The sequence below is a fragment of the Trachymyrmex septentrionalis genome, unplaced genomic scaffold (assembly GCF_001594115.1).
Source record: "Trachymyrmex septentrionalis isolate Tsep2-gDNA-1 unplaced genomic scaffold, Tsep1.0 scaffold8, whole genome shotgun sequence".
Lineage (NCBI taxonomy): Eukaryota > Metazoa > Arthropoda > Insecta > Hymenoptera > Formicidae > Trachymyrmex > Trachymyrmex septentrionalis.
The window spans coordinates 2,614,046-2,635,758 of record NW_017305987.1 but is presented as its reverse complement, the minus strand read 5'-3'; the positions used below and the strand labels follow the sequence as shown (position 1 = coordinate 2,635,758).

At 35.2% G+C, this 21,713-nt stretch overlaps 2 protein-coding genes across 9 annotated transcripts in view; one reads left to right on the top strand and one right to left on the bottom strand.

Moving 5' to 3' along the window:
• Positions 1-10,919, top strand: part of LOC108754477 (laminin subunit alpha-1) — a 169,339-nt gene extending 158,420 nt beyond the window's left edge. Inside the window, exons 22-43 of the mRNA XM_018496769.1 lie at positions 177-348; positions 831-1,052; positions 1,215-1,468; positions 1,583-1,694; positions 1,792-1,936; positions 2,057-2,369; positions 2,529-2,689; positions 2,828-2,966; positions 3,498-3,735; positions 3,848-4,021; positions 4,166-4,332; positions 4,942-5,100; positions 5,222-5,370; positions 5,541-5,828; positions 6,020-6,185; positions 6,410-6,826; positions 6,941-7,117; positions 7,406-7,740; positions 8,044-8,350; positions 8,579-9,017; positions 9,309-9,677; positions 9,785-10,919. Of these exons, the coding sequence (XP_018352271.1) occupies positions 177-348; positions 831-1,052; positions 1,215-1,468; positions 1,583-1,694; positions 1,792-1,936; positions 2,057-2,369; positions 2,529-2,689; positions 2,828-2,966; positions 3,498-3,735; positions 3,848-4,021; positions 4,166-4,332; positions 4,942-5,100; positions 5,222-5,370; positions 5,541-5,828; positions 6,020-6,185; positions 6,410-6,826; positions 6,941-7,117; positions 7,406-7,740; positions 8,044-8,350; positions 8,579-9,017; positions 9,309-9,677; positions 9,785-9,927 (5,046 nt within the window). The 3' untranslated portion in view covers positions 9,928-10,919. The remainder of the gene's footprint in view (positions 1-176; positions 349-830; positions 1,053-1,214; positions 1,469-1,582; positions 1,695-1,791; positions 1,937-2,056; positions 2,370-2,528; positions 2,690-2,827; positions 2,967-3,497; positions 3,736-3,847; positions 4,022-4,165; positions 4,333-4,941; positions 5,101-5,221; positions 5,371-5,540; positions 5,829-6,019; positions 6,186-6,409; positions 6,827-6,940; positions 7,118-7,405; positions 7,741-8,043; positions 8,351-8,578; positions 9,018-9,308; positions 9,678-9,784) is intronic.
• A 269-nt stretch (positions 10,920-11,188) lies between these two features.
• LOC108754473 (patronin) overlaps positions 11,189-21,713 on the bottom strand; it is a 72,067-nt gene continuing 61,542 nt past the window's right edge. For 6 of the 8 annotated variants that reach the window (XM_018496757.1, XM_018496763.1, XM_018496761.1 and 3 more), the window contains 12 exons: positions 21,344-21,570; positions 20,229-20,397; positions 19,810-20,084; positions 19,342-19,638; positions 18,980-19,216; positions 18,701-18,878; positions 17,976-18,098; positions 17,306-17,401; positions 16,650-16,748; positions 15,012-15,206; positions 14,622-14,904; positions 11,189-14,488 (listed from right to left, as the gene is read on the bottom strand). In XM_018496757.1, coding sequence (XP_018352259.1) covers positions 14,344-14,488; positions 14,622-14,904; positions 15,012-15,206; positions 16,650-16,748; positions 17,306-17,401; positions 17,976-18,098; positions 18,701-18,878; positions 18,980-19,216; positions 19,342-19,638; positions 19,810-20,084; positions 20,229-20,397; positions 21,344-21,570 — 2,324 coding nt within the window. In that variant the 3' untranslated portion in view covers positions 11,189-14,343. The remainder of the gene's footprint in view (positions 14,489-14,621; positions 14,905-15,011; positions 15,207-16,649; positions 16,749-17,305; positions 17,402-17,975; positions 18,099-18,700; positions 18,879-18,979; positions 19,217-19,341; positions 19,639-19,809; positions 20,085-20,228; positions 20,398-21,343; positions 21,571-21,713) is intronic. The other 2 variants (XM_018496760.1, XM_018496762.1) reach the window with 2 other exon arrangements.

Below are 21,713 nucleotides of genomic sequence, written 5' to 3'. Positions count from 1 at the left end.
TTTTTTTTTTTTCTAATAGGCTTTAGAAGGAATAGATAGATTATTTAATATATTTATAGGTAGTTATAGGTAGTTTTTTAATTTTTGTAAAAAAAATATCGAATTTAAAGAGAGTGTATAATTTGCATAATTATTAAATTTATATATATAATATTGAAAAAATTAATATATTACAGAATTGTAAAGAAAACACATTTGGTGCACATTGCAACGTTTGCGCTGATAGTTTCTACGGTCATCCGGAAATAGGAGGCTGCAAGCCATGTCCATGTCCGCAAGTCGATAAGAGATTTTCAAGTACCTGCGTGATTCGTGCGAACAATGAACCTATTTGTCACTGCAAGCCAGGTGTGTAGATAAGAATATGAAAAATAATTCGCGCATGTAAAAATAAATATAAAAAATTAATTAAAACATTTATCTAATTTATTTTAATATTTTAACTCTTAGATCGTCCAAAATATTTGACACAAAATCTTGCGATTTTCATGGGTGTTCATTTTGTATGCATAATATTTAAATTGTATTTTCTTTAAAATTATAAACGTTAATTTTGTCGAAACTATTAAGTTCACTTTATGAATTATCACGTCAGATTTCAGGATAGAATTTTATTTATAACTTTATATGCTATATATTTAAATGTCTATCTATTTTAACATATATTTCATTTATATATGTATTCTGTTCCTTCAAATATTTTTTGTATTACATGACATATAAAATTGTAAATCGAATTTCATTCTGAAGTCTAATACGAATTATAACTTATTTTTAAAGTGGGCTTTTTTTTATTTTTCTCGTGCGTTCTCACCTTGGGCTTGTCGCAGGCTATGTCGGTAGAAAATGTGAACGTTGCGCCTATGGCTATTACGGCTTTCCCGACCTTCCGGACGGCAAGTGCGTTCCGTGCAATTGCAACTTGGCAGGAAGTTTAAGTGACGGCTGCGACGGCGAGACAGGACAGTGCAAATGCAAGATCGGTTCTACAGGCAGAGATTGCTCCCAATGCACAGCATATCGACACGTTTACATAAACAATGTTTGCACTTGTAAGTTGATTCACAAATTGATTCTTTGTCTTAAAATTAAAACATCTGTATCAGTAGATTTAGAAAGTTAGAATTTGTTATCTTATTTTACTATAAATCTCTTTATTGAATACACTGCTACACAAATTCGTTTTATTATATTACGTTGTGCGAAATGTTTAGCATGCAATGACAATTGCACGGGAATTCTGCTCGATACTGTCGCGATGTTGTCTGAGGAACTGGCCGGTGGAACGAGTCACATAGCAGACGGATATATTCCACCCCCGTGGGAAGAACTGTCGTATATCGATTCCAACATGACTACATATCTTGAGGAATTGGAGCTGCGAACTCGTCTGCAGCAAAGAATAAGGAACGTACCGTGGCATGAATATAGAAAACTTGCACAAGATGTTGAAACTATGTTAAGAAATGTACGTCTCTCTAATATTTTTAAATAATAATAGCATAATTGTTTATTCTGAAATCTGACGCAAATTGATCATCTACAATCAGCTTTACATTTTCTATTTTATTTTAATTTGCAGCTGAATAAGAATGCGAAACATGCCGATACTTTAAAGACTAAAAGCGGCGATTTGAAAAATAATATTTTTACAGCAAAAATTATGCTTGATAATTTAAGAAGAGACATAGAAGGTATATTATTATAAAAATAATTTTAGTTTTAATTAATTTACAATAATTGCGCTGCAATGTAAATATTTTTAGAATAATCTTTTTTCTCAAACTCCAGATACAACTTCGGAACTCAATCAATACAGTAACGACAATAGGAGAATAGAAATTAAAAAAGCCTTAAAAACTGCTAAGGCAATCTTGAATTATCTAAAGTCCGTCGACATAACCAAGAGAACTACAGAAGTGGAAAACTTCCTCGAGTGAGTATTGTTTTGATTTAATTAATTTTAGAGAAAGAAAAGAAAAAAAAATTAAATTAAAAAAAAATAATTATATATAATATTAATAAATAATATGTTCTTTCTTTTTTATTTAATTAGCGGTGTTACCAAATATGTAGCGTGGCTAAACTCTCTTCATGACGCGACTGAGCCTTTGACGGTCGCTCAAAATGACGCTAAAAATTACGAGATGAAATTGAACGATATGCGAACGATCGTAGAAAACACCATGGAAACACTATTCAGCTACGACAGTTTGTACAACCATATCAACGGGACATTCATCGAGGCCAAAGACCAATGCGCTCGTATAGGGATATTGCGCGATGAAACGAATGAAACGATCACCGAAGGGAAGAAACTCGTCAATGAAGCTCGCGATCTACTTGTCGACGCAGAAAATAACATTCAAGTAAGTAAAAATATTTTCATATTTATTTAAAACAATTTGTGACAGTGATAAATAGGAAAGAAATCATACAGAAAAAACGAGACATGTATATAATAAATAACTGAATTTTTTATTGATCACAAACATTAAGAATCTTATTCTTATAAATATGATTTCCAGAATCTCTCAGATTCACGCGATAAATTAACATACTGGACGGAGAAGCTGAGCATGAAGGAAGAACTTTTGTATCGACTAAATTATGAGTACGACGAGAAGTATGTGGTGCCAGCAGTGCAACATGCGAAGAATCTATCCAGCTACGTCGATCAATATGTCAGGTATTTAAGCATCCTATTAGCATAATTAATTCGTACAATTATATCGCATTAAAGCCAAAGCGAGTGACTTTATCTCAACGATAGCGAATGATATAGTCATTGACGATTCAATAATGTGATATAATTTTTGTTGAATAGTTTGTTCGCCAAGACACGAGATATTGCAGCTAGTCCCCTGAAGGCAAGTCAGGCCTACAAGAACATTGTCGACGGTTTGCAAGCGGCGAAAATCACTGCGCTGGCAGCCAAGGAAATCATCGAGGATGTGCACAAAAAGGTAAAACATGATTATACGATTTTCTTTGAATTTAGGATTTTTATATTTTTATTTTCCTCTTTATTAAACTGATACGTTTAAATGCTGTAACTCTATTTCTATTTGTTATATAAAATAAAAATAATTTTTCGAATTATATAACTAATTATATTATGCATAATTACATTAAAATAAAATTATTCTATGATATTTTTCTGCTTTAATTTACATTTGAAATTTTTTAATTTTAAAATATCAAGAATATTTTTGAGGCACATTTTAAATGTTTACAAAATAAAAACATAATTTTTCTTATAATTTTATATATTAGCGTGTGCAATCAATATAGATTTACTTAAAAAAATATATTGTTGAATGTTTGAAAATAAAAGAGCTTAGCTTCAAAAATATCTGCTGTATCAATTATCAATATTTCTATTTTTTTTTATTCTTCCTAAATTCTAGTTTTATGCTTTTAATTTAAATAAAGTATTAATATAATTTTATAATTTTGAGAGTCGGCTATAAATATAATGTAGATGCTTTTTCAAGGCTTTCCCTTCTTCGGGACAGAAATCGTTACTGGATAATGCTAAGGAAGTATTAGCTAAATCTTCGCAACAGTGGGAAGTGGCGAAGGAACATGGTAAACTAGTAAAAAATGCAAACGCCAAGTTGAATGCTCAGAAGCAAGCCGTGCTGGTATTAAAGGATTCGTTAAACAACACTGGAATAAAGGACAACGAGATAAATGTGAAATTGCGAGAATTGCAAAGTAATAGCAAAAAATGTAAGTCTATATCATATGTTATTATAATGTTATTAATAATTTCAAAAAATGCAGTTGCCGAATAAAAGATTTTAACATTATATTAATGAGAATTTTTTTTTTTTTTGAACAGTACATGAGGATCTATTAAATATCTTGGAAGACAACAATGAAGTAGCAGACTCGGTAATGAATACGCAACGATTGATCGACGATTACAAGCAAGGCATTGCTGACAGACTGAAGCCGAAATTGCACGAATTGAAGCGCGAAGGCGATTCGAAGATAAGCCTTGCCAGTGAAAAATGTAATATTTCTTTTCAAAGTTAATGTATATGTATACTTGGCGAACGTTTTCATATTTTATACGCTATTGTTAAATAATTTTATTGTTAATTAAGTATTAAATTAGTGAAAATTGTTAACTATTATAGAAATATGTGTATTTTAGTGACGGAAGCGCTGAGTAATATTAAGAAAGCTGATGCGAAGCTAATAAGTCTATCAAACGTTGCAATGAAACGAAAAGCTGTTTTCGATAAATGGAATGACACATTAGCCACGAAATTGCAAAATCTCAAAGACAAAATTGCAGAAGCCCGAAATACTGCCGAAGGGGTAAGAATAATAATTATTTTGTTCTTTGTTCAGATATATATTTATAAATTAAAATAAAAGTTTTGATTCTCCATATTTAAATGTCTTTATCATACATTTATTATTATGTGCTATTTTTGTTATATTATATATCTTTAAATTTCTTAATGTAAAACAATTTTTAAGGATAACTCATTTAATTGATAATTTCCGACATAACTTTGAGTAATTAAGAATATAGTACACTTATTATTAATAAAATGAAAAAATTATTAAAAAATTAGATTTTTCTATAATCTTTATGTTTTTCAAAGTAATATAAAAGATTTGGCTCAATACCTGTGACTAAATATCTAAAATAAAAAATTATTTTAATAAGAATTAGACATGTTTTTAAAAAATAATTAAGATAAAATAAGAAAATTTTAAACCTATAAATTTGTAATACTGTCAACAAAGTTAAAATGATTCTTATTGAATTGTTTAACGTACATTGATTTTTATATGGAAAGTATAAATTTCCAATTTTACTTTTTGCACCATACAATTTTTTTTATACATCTTTAAGACTGAATAATTGCGATAAATAATTTTTGAAATATAAGTTTTTATATTTCATTTTGTTTTTAGATCCGCGTTTCTGTACGATCAGTGGAAGGTAAAGAATGCATTCGTTCATACAGACCAACGACGTTGCAATCCTCGTCAACGACGTCGATTATAATAACATTCGCGCTTCCAACTGCACGCAAAGAAGGTTCCCTGTTTTACTTGCCTAGTGGAATTAACGTAAGTTCTAGAATAACAATATTAATTTAGCGATTAGAGCAATTAACTTCGCATAAAATAAAATATATACGAATTGTATAACAAATTGATTTTTAAGTTCTAATATTTTGAATTTTTTCAGGATGATTTTATCGCTCTAGAGATATTTGATAAAAAGGTACGATTCTTATGGAATGTCGGTGGTGGTACAGGTATACTAACACATCCTGAAGTTCTTGAAAGCGGCGATCTGCAGAATGACAGGTCTTGGTATCGGATTGAAGCTGAAAGGTAAATGACAATATTAGTATGAATATAATTAATTAATATATAGTATAAATATAGATAAATAAATATTGATTGGAATTTGTGAAATATGTAAAGAATAATTCACACAATGTTATCATTAATTAATACGAGAGAAAGAAGCTGATTTCAAACAATTTGCTTTTTTATCTTAGAACGCGACACACAGGCAAGCTGAACGTGCACAAGCAGTTTTCGACGTCCGGAAAGTATCTTCCTGTCATAAATACGACTAATTCTGAATATGGTCGTTTCGACGTCTTGCCTACAGACCGAGTATGGATAGGAGGTATCCCTAAATCGCAAAGAAGACCAACAGAGTTGATCGCTGGTAATGGTCTTCCGGGTTGCATTCATCAAGTAATCCTCGATGGAAAGCATATCGGCCTCTGGAACTTCATCACAACAGCACCAGATATGGCTTGCAAAGCTTGTGTAGAAGGGTAATTAACCGAAAATTAATAATCAAATTTCTTTGATGTTTATATTTATTTATTATATGTATAAATTCTGCATATCTCAAATATGTACATTATATCATTTTATATTTTAAGTTCTTTCGATCTGATAATTTAATAATACAAAATGCTTGTTTTTCGATATTATTTTAACAATGATATTATTAATGTTACAGAGTGGAGGATGCCAAAGATGATATAGCTTACAATTTCAATGGAGAGGGCTATGCTGTGAGAAACAGAGTCTCATCTGGTCCATATAATAAATACATGTTTGGAGTCTCGATTAGTTTTCGAACATACGACGAGAATGCATTGCTATTTTTAGCCATTAACAAAGATGTACGAATTTATTTAAATTTCCTCATTGTATTTTAATATCAAGAATATATTTTTACATCTTTTCTTAAGAAAGAGATAGTAGATGAAAATAAATTTAATTCACATTATATTAAATTTAAAAAAAATTTATATATATTATTATATTTAATATTTAATTAATAAAACATTAATTTAATTGTATTTATAATATTCTGTTTAATTTCTATGATATTATTTATAAATAGAATCAGCACATCATGATTTCCCTGCGAGAAGGCCGAGTGATCCTCCATGTCGGTTACGGCGGAAATGTGAGCATGGAGATGTCCTCGACTTACAAATACAATACTGGCAATTGGACAAAGGTGGATGCATTCCGTCAGTATCAATTACGCAAGAACATCGAAAAATGCAGCCTTAGTATCGGTGGTGACGACAAACGAATTGGTGCGCCCACACCACAGCCCACGAAAGAAGATATTCCAGATTTGGCGCAGGTCAAGTATTACATCGGCGGGCTGCCACCGAGCTTCCGCGCAGAAAAACTAATGTTACCCTCGCAAGTGTCGTTCCTCGGATGCATGGCTAATATCGTAGTGCAAGAGGGTTATGATCCAATGGCCGAACAATATTACGGAGTAGAATCCAGTTGTGGTAATAAAGTAAGTATTATAATTTATTCTTTAAAATAGATACAAATCAAACATTCTATTGGAATTTGTTCAGATGCAACATTTTACGTATCAAAATTATACAAATCACTTTTGTTGTCATAGCCATTGAAAATAGTTGGATTTTATGGAGATGGATATCTCGAGCACTCAGCGTTTACTCTGCGCAAGATTCAGTCTGTTCTAAGCTTCTCCTTCAGAACCATGCAGGATGCAGCTATGCTTCTTCTCTCTACGTTTGAGGGCCATGAAGACAGATTGAGTGGTATTCTCAAAGAAGCTGTAAGACTTTATTACACTTTATCATTTAATTTTTTTCTTATTATAAAAAGAATCACTATATAATGAAGTGCACAAAATGATTTATCGTAAATGCTGCAAAATAGTCCTGAATACCTCTACTCTAAATAAATTAATAATAAATAAAAGGACATACTAATATTCATAAACGTATAAGCAAGATATGCAACAAAACATTATTCGTACATACATTTTATTGGAAATAAACTTTATTCGCGTATTATAATTATCAAAAAATTTGAAATTAATTTGTTCAATTAATTTTTTCAGAAGGACAGCTATTACTCCGTGTGTATTCTCAATGGACAAGTGCAAGTTCGTTTAAATGCTGGCCATGGCGAGCTGGTTCTCCAATCGAATAATACTTTTAACGACGGAAAATATCACTCGGTCACTGTCATTAAGAAAAGAAAGGAAGTGGAGCTGAGAATCGATGACGCATATCAAACATCAGGAAGATTGCGCAATAGTATTGCGATCAAGGCTCCCAGTTCGAACGGCGGACTTTTCTTTGGCGGATTACCGGCGCTCATCAATAATACTAAAATGGTCGCAACTAACACGCCACTGTATGGCGCTATCAAGGATGTGATTTTCAATGATATGTAAGTCATTAAGCCAAGTTCAAATAAATTAAATATTGTTTATAATTTTTTGGAAGATAATAAGTCATAAATGATTAAAATTTCGACGTATTAAAATTACATTACATATATATCATATATATATTTTTTATTTCAAATTGTACTGTATAAAATAATTGTATTTATGGACTTTTTCGATTTAATTTTTTAATTTAAAAAAAATTAATTTAAAAATTAGAAAATTAAAAAATTAAAATTATTTCTTTATTATATCAGTTTGAAGAGACTGTATCGATTAATTTATAATTTTTTTTTTTTTTTCAGAAATCTTCGATTCGACGATGCAGTTAATTTTGATCACGCTCTAATCGGTCGTTCCGGGCCGAGTATGGGAAAAGAAACGCCAAATTACGTACCATCAGCGTCATTGTCTCGAGGAATGTCCACACAACCTGAAGGATGCCAAAAAGTGCCTTATTATTCGCTAGAACCAGGTGCTTTGAAATTTGGTGATAAACCACATAGTCATACGCAGCTCTATCTCAACTTCAAGAAATTCTGGGAAAAGAAATATGCGATAGAATTCGATTTTAGGACGTATTATCCCAATGGATTGCTGTTTATCACTCCGGTAAAAAAAAACATATGATGTAATCATGACTTTACTAGTTGACAATTTTTTATTTATAACTAATTTAAATGTATTTCATTAAATTTAAGTTGAACAAAATATACATATTTTATAACAACTTTCCGACTTTTATAACGCTAATTTTTCATATAAATATAATTCTAATCATTTAACTATCGTTTTTAGTTATAACTTTATAACATTATCACTTTTATTACAAATGCATAGGGTCTTCGATTGAAACACTATTTAATGGTGCTCATCCGAGATGGACAGCTTCTTTTGGTAGTGAGAAGCAAACAAAGGAAGGAAATAATATTTAAGACACCATTTAATGACGGTAATTGGCATCACGTCGTTATCAGTCACGAAGAAAGGAAACTCACCCTATTAGTAGACACTCAGACACCGCGTGTCATCAAAGTACCGAGAAGAATTGGTCTCGCATCCATGATGTATATCGGTGGTCTTCCGGAAAGCGGAACGCCTATCCCGGAACAAGTGGTCGTCAGACTGGAGACATTGAAGGGATGTATCAGAGGCCTGAAGATCAATGGAAATGTTTACGACATGGTGGGTTCCACCAGTAGAGCCTTCAATGTCGGCCAGTGCTTCCCAAGTGTCGAGAGCGGAGCGTATTTTCAGGGCGAGGCTTATGCTATTTATCGTAAGTCACGAAACTACTAGTAAAACTAAGTAACTTAAGTAGGAACTTAAGGAGAAATGCCTAAATCTTGGACATAAAATAAATTATCAAAAATTCAAATCATATCATTTTAATTTTTTAAATTAAAATTTTTTAGTAATATAACTTTTTTCACTATAAAATATGGCATCTTAAAAAAAATTAACAATGCAAAAGATACAAAATAAAATTACAAAATAAGATTCTCAATACTAAGAAATATTTTTTCTTACTTCGTTTTAAATCTTCGGAGTAACAATTTTGTTCTTTTAGGAAACAACTTTGAGGTTGATGGCGTGCTCGAACTTCAATTGGAGTTCAGAACATCGGAAGTGTCTGGCGTGTTGCTGTCGATTACCGCACCCAGTGGTTCACCTTCTCTGTCATTAGAACTCAATAGCGGGAAGGTGATCATGTCGGGCGATCTGGGCGACAGCAATCCGTTATACGTGGAGCAGGGCTTTTCTAATCATTACGCGATCTGCGACAATCGATGGCACAGAATCCAGGCTGTATATAACGATGAGGAGCTGGCGCTCAAGGTGGACGAGCTGGACCAAAAATACGGCTTGCCCACGAACATTAATTATCATTTAAATACCTCTGTCTTCTCTGGCCCGTTGTATATAGGTGGTATACCAGGTAAATGAATGTTACGTTAAATTACATATTAGTAAATAAACCTGCATGATAAATGAAAAAGGAACATAAAAAAGTAGCTTAACTAACATTGTTCTCATCATTTTCAGTGACTGCTCAGAAAGGCTCGCTGTTAACGCGAGACCACTTCAATGGATGCATCAGGAATGTGATGATAAGAGGGGAAAGGCGAGACTGGACGGACATGGCCGAGCTGCACAACATCCACCTGAGCTCCTGCCCGGTTCAATGATAGCGGGGCGTGAAGAGGAAAGACAATTACCTCGGCGTTCAGCGCTTTTAGTTCCAAAGACTGTTCGAAGAGTCGCGTTGAACAATTCAACAATCGCATCGAGATTAACGTGCCATATATTCGCAGGCGACGAGTTCTTTAAGACTTAACAAAGCCAAAAGATGCTAAACCGTAGACCGTTAAGCTAATCGTCGTAGCATGAAAATAAAAAAAGGAAAAGAGAAAAGGAGAGAAAGAGATCGTACGCTTCAGTCTCGCCGTGACAAACAAACGATGGCACGAATAATTTCGTCGTACGTACGCAGGTACGCGTAACGCGTGCAGACGGTGACATTTTACGCGTAAATAGAGAGATCACTGCCATATAGTTTAATTATTCACCGTAAGCCGCAAACAATTTGTACATCAGTATTTAAAAGCCATTATTTATTATCGTTAACGTAAATCCGATCACGAGAATTCGTGATCGCTGCGTCGACGAGTTAGGGAATAGAAAATAACGCGATTACGTTTTGTACTTTTATAGTTAGACATCTACTAGAGCCCGATATATTATGTACATTGTAGATTTTTTATTCGAAAGATTTATCGAGAAACATGCAAGTGCCCTGTAAAAAAGAAGTGTCCTTTAATCACGCACACAGAGAGATGATATTCGAAGAATATTTATATCTAATTTTCTCTCTCATACATAACACACGCACACGATTTTTGTTAAACTGTAATATATTACATATACACAAGGAAAATTAACAAATTACGAAAATCCGCTGTTGTGTATAAAATATATAATATAACAAGAAAAAAAGCGCATAGGGCTGTGTCGCTTTGATTTATCCTCCTTAACGCTCTAAAGATCCCTATAAAATACCTCAGAAACGCAGCTTTATGAAATTTCACAATGCAATTTTCCTCCAAAACGGAAGACAAATATTAAACACAAAGAATTGAAGTTCTAGAGAATTAAAAAAATTTTACTTTTATTTACGAATAAAATCTTCATTTTGAGATGTTTTATATTAAAAATTGAAGAAATTCTCATCAAGAGAAAAAACCAGATCTTTTAAAGAATGTGCCATTAGGTACGATCAATGCTGGATTACTTTTGATATCCATCCGCGGAAGAATAAAAGTCTATTACAAATGGGTTATTAAATTTTATTAATGACATTCGCTGCGAAGATGCTAACAGTAAATTATGACCCAAATCTTACATGACGTACTGAATAAATATACATATCGTTGAGTAGGTAGGTATACGTTTTTTTCGTTTTATGTGTATATAAAAACATAATATTTACAGAGACACGGATAGAAGTTCGAGAACTGATATTCGCCTTGACGTCGAAATTTCAGCGACAATAAAAATCGATAATTATTACGTAACAATAATCGTTTATTATTAGTAAGCGCGATTTAACTGCGGCGTACAAATTTACGTCGTGCCGCAGTACTTAATTGTGTATGTGTATGTATGTGTGTATGCCTCGATTTCCCGTCTCTCTTTCTTTCCGTCTCGGTCTATTCCGTTTTGTTCACATTTAATTGTCGCATCCAAGTCTTCTTTTTTTTTTCACCAGTTCACTAATAATATCTATTCTTCAAAAAATATAAATATCAAGCATAAGCGACCAATATCGAGAGATCTCTCTTAACATCATCATAACTTTGTAATCAATCCCATTTCCACAAGCCATTATTCTCGCTGGCTCTTAAGATTAATGACTATGTATATATTTATATATATATTAATTGCAATCAATTCATATATATCTCTTTCTCTCTCTCTTCACTCTCTTTTCAAACATTGTCATCATGAACTTACTGCAACTTGCACTTCATCTCAAAGATTTCATAATTTCTTTCTTTTTTTCTTCTATGGCGCGTACCTCACGTTCGATATTGTCAGGTCGGACTGTTTCTGAGTCTAAGATTCTCTATCTTATCGCTCTTTTTCTCTCATCATCGTACTCGGATAAATTTACAACAGACGGGGATATAGAATAGTGAACTTCTTTCTCTCTCGATTACTACAATCTCGACGGAGTTTAATCTTCATAAGTCCCTTTCATTACACATGATCGAACGGCGAAACGCGGGACGGCGAGATCAAGCCGACTACGTCCCACGCAAATTGAAGATACATAGATTATTCCTCCGCAGTTTCAGCGGAGAACACTCGATTTCGATATGTCGCGTTGTATTTGTAATTGTATCGTTAATAATCTTGTGTTTGCGTTACGCCGTGTCGCGGAATACGGAGGGTCTACCTATACTCGACACGACTGTCCGCACCGAGTCGAAGACTTATCATACAAAATAATTGAAGAACGATCCTGGAGACGCGTCGTCATCGTTAACGGAATCCGAGACCAGAAAGAAAATAATCATACAAACGATAGACCCCCAATATTGTCGTATAAAATAGCTACATGAAGTCTATCTATCTCTAGCTTCTTCTCCCCTCTTATAATATTATAATGAAAGAAACGTATCCGACCGAAAAGGCCCGTTCAGCGAGATAGGAAGCCGATGCCAGTCCCACGCGAAAAGCGAACCTCAAATTTATGGCACAATAAATTATAACAGTTTCTCCGATAAATTACGGACCGCCGCGTTCTCTGTTCGCCCGGACTGACTAAAGTTTCGCTGAGAGACGGCGGGATGTGTCGCGATTGCCGGTAAATTCCTACGGGGGAAATGTAATGTACGAGACACGGTTGAAGAAAAGTCATGCTGTCAATTCGTTAAATATTTTTACGCACTTAGTCCAATTACATCATTCGTAATATAAGGCTTCATACTGTTTTTCTTTACTTCCGAGGAAGGTAGAATATAACTGGAGAACTTGGAGTAACGAAGTTTTGTTTGGAAAAAAGCGCGGTTCCATTGATAAAATTGTTTAGACTATGCCCATCTTCCACCTTCCTCTTACATAATAAAGATTGAAGCGCGTGGGAGGAAAAAAGAAAGCACCGCGAGCCTCCCTTTCTCGACGGCTCTTCGACGAACTTTGTCCACGAGGCAACGATACTTATGCAATATCCATTTTCTGTACACAATGATAACTACCTAATCTGAAGAAAAACATCGCTCGCTTTAAAACAGCCGCTTCGGCGTAAACTAATGTACGCGCATATCTCGCACGCGTTTTTTTTTTTACAGTATAAACTTGAAACGCGTAATGTAGCTCGAACGATCGACTTTCGTCGCAAAGAAACGAATGCATCATATGCCTGGATTTATTGTAAGGCTGGTCTTATATTCGATTCTGCTAATTACGCAACGAACTGATTTATTTACAACATGAGCTATCGTTGTTCGCATCCGTTGTCACCCCGTTGGCAAAAGTTTCATCCCCCACGGAGAAAAGGGGGATCAGGGGGACACTGCGAGAATTGCGCTACGCATTGCAATCGTTAATAGTCGCGAGAAACGCACGCAGAATGAGAAATCATTAATTCAACTCCGTTTGAGCCGCGTCGAATATTCTGCCGACACGTATCCCAATCGGTAAAATATAAAGAGCAAATACATATAAAAAAAGAACAACATTCTCCCCAATTAAAAAAGGAAATTGATATAAAAAAAGAGGATCTTTTTTACAAGATTATATAATATACAAAAAATAAAAATAAGTTCAAAGTCATCGAAGTTTGCGCACGAGACACATTTAAAAATTAATGATCCCTCACATGTCCGCACGTTTTATCATACTTTAATATATTCTTTAAAAAGTTTTAAATGCACTAGATAATAATCGTTGAATTTAGAATCCCTAGCCTAGCGAAGGATGCAGAAAGACCTATGTCAATCGCAAATTACGCATGTACGCACACATGAGAACACAAGCTGCACCGTTGCCATCCTCCCTCACTCTCGCTTCGTTTGACAAAATAAATTTAGAAAAATTAACTTTCGCATTATACATATCCATGAGAATCGTACGTCCATGCAGTCGCAACACACCGGTTTACACGATTACAAGGCGGTTACATGACGAGAGTTAGTCCACAAAATTAAAGGATCTTAGGGGTGTATTGACAACAAACCATCTTATAAGTAGATACTAGTAATCTTATGACACAGTGATTGATGCTGACGATCAACGAAAAAAAAAAAAAAAACTGATAACGCAAGAAAAAGTAAAAACAAAACTCATTCTCTCTGGTATATGAGCACGCTCCCCTGGCTTTTCCACCCTTTCGGAAGCGGCGTGCGATCGAGAAACGCGGGACTCGTGCGCCAACTGTGATTATTTCTTTATGGAGTCAGCACCGATCAATTGTCCTTATAAAATTGACTAAAAACGCAACGTATTCGCATTAATTTAATATGGGCCTGTATTAAAATAGTAACTATGAACAACAGAGGGCACAGTAGCGTAATGTTAAGTGTGTGATCACTTATGTAAAACTATATGACGAGTGGTATGTCCTTCTTATTCGGTAAGTTCACCTTTTTACCTTGCCAGAGGCTGTTGTGTATCGTAAAGGCATCTATGGTCACCGTCAGATGCTTTGTGTGAACTTGCGAAAAGCATTTTCCGCTGGAATTATATCTGAAATGAAAAAACAAACAGCAATCAACAACATATAACACATCGAGAGATTTAAAATAGGGACACATAATTGATTGAAGTCTTTTGAGATAGAAAAAACGAACTTAAGGAATTGACTCTTGATTTCACTTACTTAAAAAATTTGTCGAACATATTATCGATGACTTGTTTGGGCCCAGTACCGTATAGCTTGGCTACTTCCTCCCTCTCGGGACAGTACGAATAGAGAGCGCGAAATTGGCAGCCAGCGTCTCGAAACAGAATGAGAAAGTGTTTGCTCTCGGACCGGCTTATCTCCTCCAGAACCCTCGATTTAGCTTCTCTGTTCACCGTACCGGGGAAGACACAATACTCCACAGCATTCAGCATTATGTTGCGATTTGACTTGGCTATCGGCAGTTTATACAGTCTTGGGCCTGTGGAGGCATGAAGTTTCTTAGCTTTTTCTTTTATATTAAAAAAATGTATATATATATATATATACATACACTTATGTAGATATATACTTATTGATGTCTCTTACCGTTATAGTCCATCATAGAACTAGGCGTGCTGCTGATGTCGCTGCTGCCATCGTCGTAGATCCTCTTCTTCGACGTCATCAAAGCGGGTGGCAGCGAACCGGGTCCCGATGGTGATGTTAGGTGCCTCATACTGCCTATGCCCGGACTGGCGGCGCGTCTCGGAGGCGTCGACCTGCCCAAGCCGCTGTCTGAATCTATTTGTCGACACATCATACAATCTTGATCACTACTTGCACGTTCCGCATATGAAGATGAAAATCTCAACGGAGAGGCAAACGTCTATGCGTTACAATTCTCATTAAAGAATGACGACAAATGTATTTTTTTTTTTCCTTTTGTCACCCAAGCGAATCAGAATACACAGAGATCTTTTGGTTTTATTAATGATGGTTAGCCACCCCGCCAAGAATGTATTAGTTACTTGTTATAGACACGTGCGAGATACCTCTCTTGCCTTAAGTTTAGCTTCGTAATTTGCGTTTTATTACAAAAAGTATATTTTATTATATAAAAATATTCCAAAATATTTGCAACTTTGTACTTTATAGTCTGATAAAATAATTATAAATGCTTATGTGTCTATCAGCTTGTTAAATCACTGACTGCACTAGAATGATTCTAATGTATATGTCATGATTCTCTAGTGTACTAATTGTTATTAAAACTATGAATCTCTTGATCAATGCTAATGCGATGATTTATGCTGATAGCTTAATATCAACAATTTAATCCACGAATACCACAATTTAATCCAGCTCTGCAGTTTGCGACGAAAGAGAGAAACGCTCGATCGATTATCGACATTAAATAACAGGACATAGCAAATTCATCCACGGAGTGCGTGAGTCTCGATTATACATCGCGTACGCAATGAATTTGCTATACCTCGTCACCACAATACCTGAAAATAAAAACAATAAAAGGATACTGTGATACACAGAGTGGGATATTCAAGGCGAGATAGGATAAATCAGGATACTTAGGTACACAGGGTCAACAGGGTTATTATAAACGGATACCATAGCCACCGACAGAATAAATCTGGAAAAAAGACACTGATCGACAAAATATATTTTGTACCCACACCCAGTGCTGTACAACAACAAGCCCAAATAAGCTTCAATCGAGCCTTCTCTACGCAACAGCAACAGCAGCAACAGCGAAAATGAGTCATCCTAAAAAAATGAGAGGACAAAGTTCCACCTCAACGGAGGCGTTCGATGAAACAAAAAAACGAAGAAATCATAAATCGCTTAAAAAGCACGAAAGAACTAAGACTCCATCACTTCATTTCGTCAAGCCGTGGTGGAGGAACTTTGCTCAAACGTATAACAAAAAAGGAAAAATGCATATGATTGTTGTGCGAATGTATGAGTCGTTAAGTATCACTGCCACCTGTGTGCTCTCCAGCCTGCCACCATGCCACTACATACATATGAGTATAAGTGCGCGTGTATGTGTGCTACTCGATCTACAAAAATCTCGGGACGTTGTGATATACATGTTGTAATATATATATATACATATATATATATATATATATACATATATATATATATACACAGGATACATTGAGACTGTTGCACGATATAGAAGGGAGATCGAACGTATTTCCAAGTCACTGTGGTGCTTCTTACCGCACAAATTCATCAGGGAATTAGACTTTCTCCCCTTAAAGTTTTGGTAAGTCTGGTATTTAGGCCTGCCTCTAACTTGTTGCTGAGACTCCTGCACATCTGCAATAACGCAACGTTTGCCTTGTTACACTCAAAACGCCATGTACGATCAAAGAGATTAAATAAGTTGCGGGAGAGATGCCTCAATCGTGCGCATCTCATTGAGGGAGCGAGCGGGTACGGGTAAGGTTTGTAGGGACTTAAAAAAAGGGGATTGAATCTAACTACTAGCCATATCCGGGGGTACATCGAGAACTGAAGTGGCCGGTGCAGTTTTTGGTGCAGAACAACGTTGCGTTCCAACTGAAAGATCCACTACAAGGCGCTACTTAAAGTTAAAGATAAAAATTGAAAAAAAAATTGAAAAAAAAACGGGGGAACAATCATACCCGCAAAGTGTAGTGACCTTGCTCAGTCGCTCGTTGGGGATAATCAAAGGCTAATGAAATATTCAAACACTCATCGCGTAAATTTCTGATAGATTATAGCTGCCCATACCAGTGTGTGATAACATCCTGCAATGAATCTACTTTCGTCAAGCCAAACGTTTAAGAAACAAACAATCGTACAGAGCCTGCGGCATTCCCGCGCTAAACTGTAAGTAACATCGAACCCACCTCTGGAGGTCTTGTAGGAGCCACGTCGACCGAGCTGATTCACGCTGCGGCAAGGCGAGGAACCCCTACCGTCGTCGGGCGAATCTACGGAAGATACTAAAAAAACGGGGTATCTCTATTACAATCAGTTTAAATTCTTACTGCAGGTTTTACACTACTTATAAATATATAGATATATCAATTGTCAACTTGCTACGAATTATACATCGAGTTACAGATATTGATAAATAAGGTACAGAGCATGCCAAATTGAAAAACGGAAGGAAGTGCAGTGAAATGAATTTTGTTGTGAAAAAACATATTGTGAATTACACAGATATCATATTTTATCAATTATACACATTATTTATTTATTCCTCAAAGTTATTATACTTTCTCTCCTGTATAAAAGATTCATATCTTTAGAGAATTAAATACCATTGTTATTGTTAAATTTGAATTAGCATGTTTTAATTCTCTTGATCTATTTATAATCTTACTGCACAATATCTTATTTCAAGTTTAGATCGATTCAAAGTATTAATGTATCGTTACTCTTTCTTTTGTCGTGTACAAAAAATTAATTAGATAACTTATCGCGTATTTCTACATATCCAGACTTTTTAAGAAAAGAAAAAATTTGTAGATGTGTACTGTAAAAGCGCGGTGAGAGAGTGTGTGTGGTGCATACCCCTGAGACTGCCGCCCCGATAAAGAGGGCCGGAACAACGTCGGTCATCAAGGTGGGCAGCCGTGAGACTATCCTGCGAGCCTCGGTAGTAGTCTCGCCTCATCGTCGGAGAGGTCAGCGACGCTACAGTAAGTGTGTTAGTGCAAAACAATCGGCTCGGTATTTTCTGTACTATTCTAGTTTGGCGTCGATATCGCGCGATTGCGGGCTCATCGAGCGATTTACAGTAGCCACTGACGCGGCGATAAACTAGCATAGACGAGAAAATCTGGAGCTCGTGAGCATGTGGTCAGGGTAAAAATTCATAAAAGAAATCAATTATAACAAAAAAAAAAAAAAAATACAGAAAGAATGATATCGCTACGACGGAAGAGAAAACGGCTCTGATCGTAAAAATCTTCGCCATGCAATGAATAAATGCAATTACAACATCAAGGAGACTATTGCTATTATAGGGTATTATAACGGGGAAATGCACTTGCGACACAACAAGTAGTAAAAAGATCCATCTTCTTAGCGATTAATTCGAAAATGAAGATTTAATTTTTCTTCTTCAGAGAATATACTTATATCATTTTTTTCATATTTTTTTTTCTCAAATCTGTATATCAATCAATATATTAAATCTTATTTTTCAAGCTGCCAATATACTTAATCCCCAAGAAGCATTGATCGTTACAACAGATAATTCGTTTTCTGCAAGTGCAATTTAATAGCAATCTCACCTGTACTTAAATTGGAAGAAGAACCCTTCTTCCCGCGACTAGGTGTAAGAGCCCCGGAATCCAACACTGCGCCAGCGTCTCCGTGAATTGTTTTGGGCCGCGGTCGTGCGGTTGCAGTCTTGTTACGTAATTTTGCTGGATTTATTGCATTCAGAAGCTCCTTATCAATTACCTTACCCTAAAAACAATAAAAATTACGTTATAAATTTATTCCTGCTAATTTATATATATATATATATATATATATATATATATAATATCATTAAAAATATCACTTACTTCTCTTTCTGCCTCCTCTATCGCTTTCTTCACCTTATGGTGTTCCAAAATAGCGGCTCGCCGTTGACGTTCCTCCTCTTTCTTGCGAGCTCTCTCCTCCACCTTCAGTTTCTCTTGCTCCCTACGTGCTTGGGCCTCGATTTCCTTTCTTTCCTTCATTTCTTCCTGCCTTTGCCTTCTCTGAAGCGACATCAGCATTATCCTCTCCTTCTTCTTCTCCATTTCGTCCATACAATTCTATAGTAAATTTTAATTAGAAAATATATATTAAAATTTGGTAAACAAAACTAAAATAAAAAAAACAAATGTATGTACAGAACATTTATTGTTATTTGAATGGTAAATATTATTGTAATATATACCGGATCGGGATTTGTAAGTTGATTCCCAATCACCAGACCAACTCCAGAAGCGTGTCGGCTATCTGTGCTACTGTCTCGCTGTTTCTCCCTCTGTCGTTCCCTCTCCATTTCCCGTTTAAGGTCCCTGTCCCTCATTTCTTGTCTTTGCTGTTCCCTTTCGTCGGCTTGCCGCAATCTTTCCCGCTCCAATTCCCGCTGAACTTCTACTTGTTTCTGCTTTTCTATCGCGTTAGCAGAAGATGATTCTGGATGCATTGTAAAGTCTTCGTGCTCAATGTAAGACGATACACTTCGTTCCTTAAGAAAAAAATGTTGTTTATTTAATAATTGCTTCCTTTTTAAGAAATTCTGTACACATAGTAAAATTCTATTCAAAATAAACGAATATGAAAAGAGAAAAATATAATAAAATAATTAAGAGTAAAATTAAGAATATGAAAATTCGTTTGTAACTAAAAATCCGCTCACCTTTTTAGGAGACGTTCTTTTCACTCTGAGGGTCGGTTTTGGTTTCTTAGGAGCATCATTGTCGAAGGAGATATAGAATCCTTTCTCGTTCGGGTCCGTGGAATCGAGAGGTGTAACATCCGGAGTGACTGAACGCGACGTCTCCCTCAATGACGGATGAGGTTGGAAAGAATTCTGCGATATCGTGGGTCTAGTTGGCGATGGTATTCTGTACGTACGACTACCCGACGTGATGTTCAAACCGCGAATACCCTGTGTGATATCGTCGTCGTTGCCTTCGAAATAAAAAAAAAGAGGTTTAAGAAAAGATGTTGATGATTTTTTATAGCTTCTTTTGCATTAATATAATTTAAAAAACACGTACAAAAAGTGATGTTTTCATATAATTGCAAAAGAATTATAAAACAAAGTTTCATTACCAATAAAAGATATATTTTGGGGCTTCATGTCATCGACAGGCGGAGCTGGTACGGGAGTATGTAAAGCTTGCCTTTTCTCCGTCGGACTCTCACATGAGATCGGGATGTGATGTACAGTTGATCTCTTAGGTTCAGGACTTTCGCTAATTAACTGACTTATTCGATGAACCTAAGATAGCAAAATATGATCGTATAAGAGAACAAGATAAATACATATTTTATTGTTTTAATAAAAAAGATAATCTTTCCGTAAACAAATTGTATATAATCTTAAAAAAAGAGATGATAAAAGACCCAGTTATGTTTAACAACAGAGAGTGTATATAATATAAAATACACAAAACTCAGAATAAATAAATTCATATTTGACGTATAGATTTGAAATATCTACAAAACACTATCACGGCACCATTGTCGCAACATTATTTTCTCACATAATTCAATGATCATTTTCTTTCCGCTTTTATCAAAAGCAAGACGCAAATGCATAAAAATAAGGTAAACCAGCCAAGGCAAACCTTAGTGAAGTAATCGCGCGATGTTGTGACGGCCGAGTTGAGGAAATACATGTTATTTAAATTTACAAAACACTTGAGAGAAAATTAGAGGTGTAAATTTCCGAGCTGAACGCGATCATCTAGACGCTAAGACTGGCCAATGTGGGCAGTGTCTGCCATGTTGGGTGTTAAGAACAAGCATCTATAAGCGTGCATTACATCATCAACTGGTTCCCATGCATATACATACTCGCTCGGGGCCAATCCTTTGTATTGAAGTGACCAAATCGAGCTGATGATCGGCGCACGCATCGCGAACGTTTAGCTATAACTTTTCACTCACACAATAATCGCTGCTGTGGGTGCAGCATTCAGTCTCGCCCGTCTTTCTATCTTTCGTAATAAATTGATACAATCACGTGCGTGTGTGCATTGTATGCAGAAAAGCTATTTAGTATAAATATAAACAGATTTGTGACGAGTGAATGAACGTGATAAAACGGTACAGTAGTAGAAATAATAATATAATTTTCACTGTGTACGTAATGTGGATTATTAATAAGTAAAAAAAACGTAGAAGAGATTTAAAAGAAAAATAAAATCACGAAAAACACTTACAGTGTTACGATGTTGTGGACTAGCAGATGTGGCTTGTGTTTGGTTAAAAAGCGCCGAAGACGCTGGAAAGACGCTGGCCGGACCGGGGTGGCTCATTTGATTATTACACAGACTATGATCCCCGTTGAGGTACCTTGGTTCCTGAGTGTCGTGCAAAACGAATCCCTTTTGCGGCGCGACCCAAGTCCTCGTTGGATCCGCATACATGCGCATGTCCGGCTGATAAGCTACGAAAAAACATTTAGAAATAATTCACTGAAGCGTATTAAAATTAAAAAAAGAAAATATGACAGTCGTTAATTTTCAATCTCTAAAAGCAAATCGTATAGGTAAGCTTTTTGGTTAAAGAAAATCGTTTTAAGATTCGTGT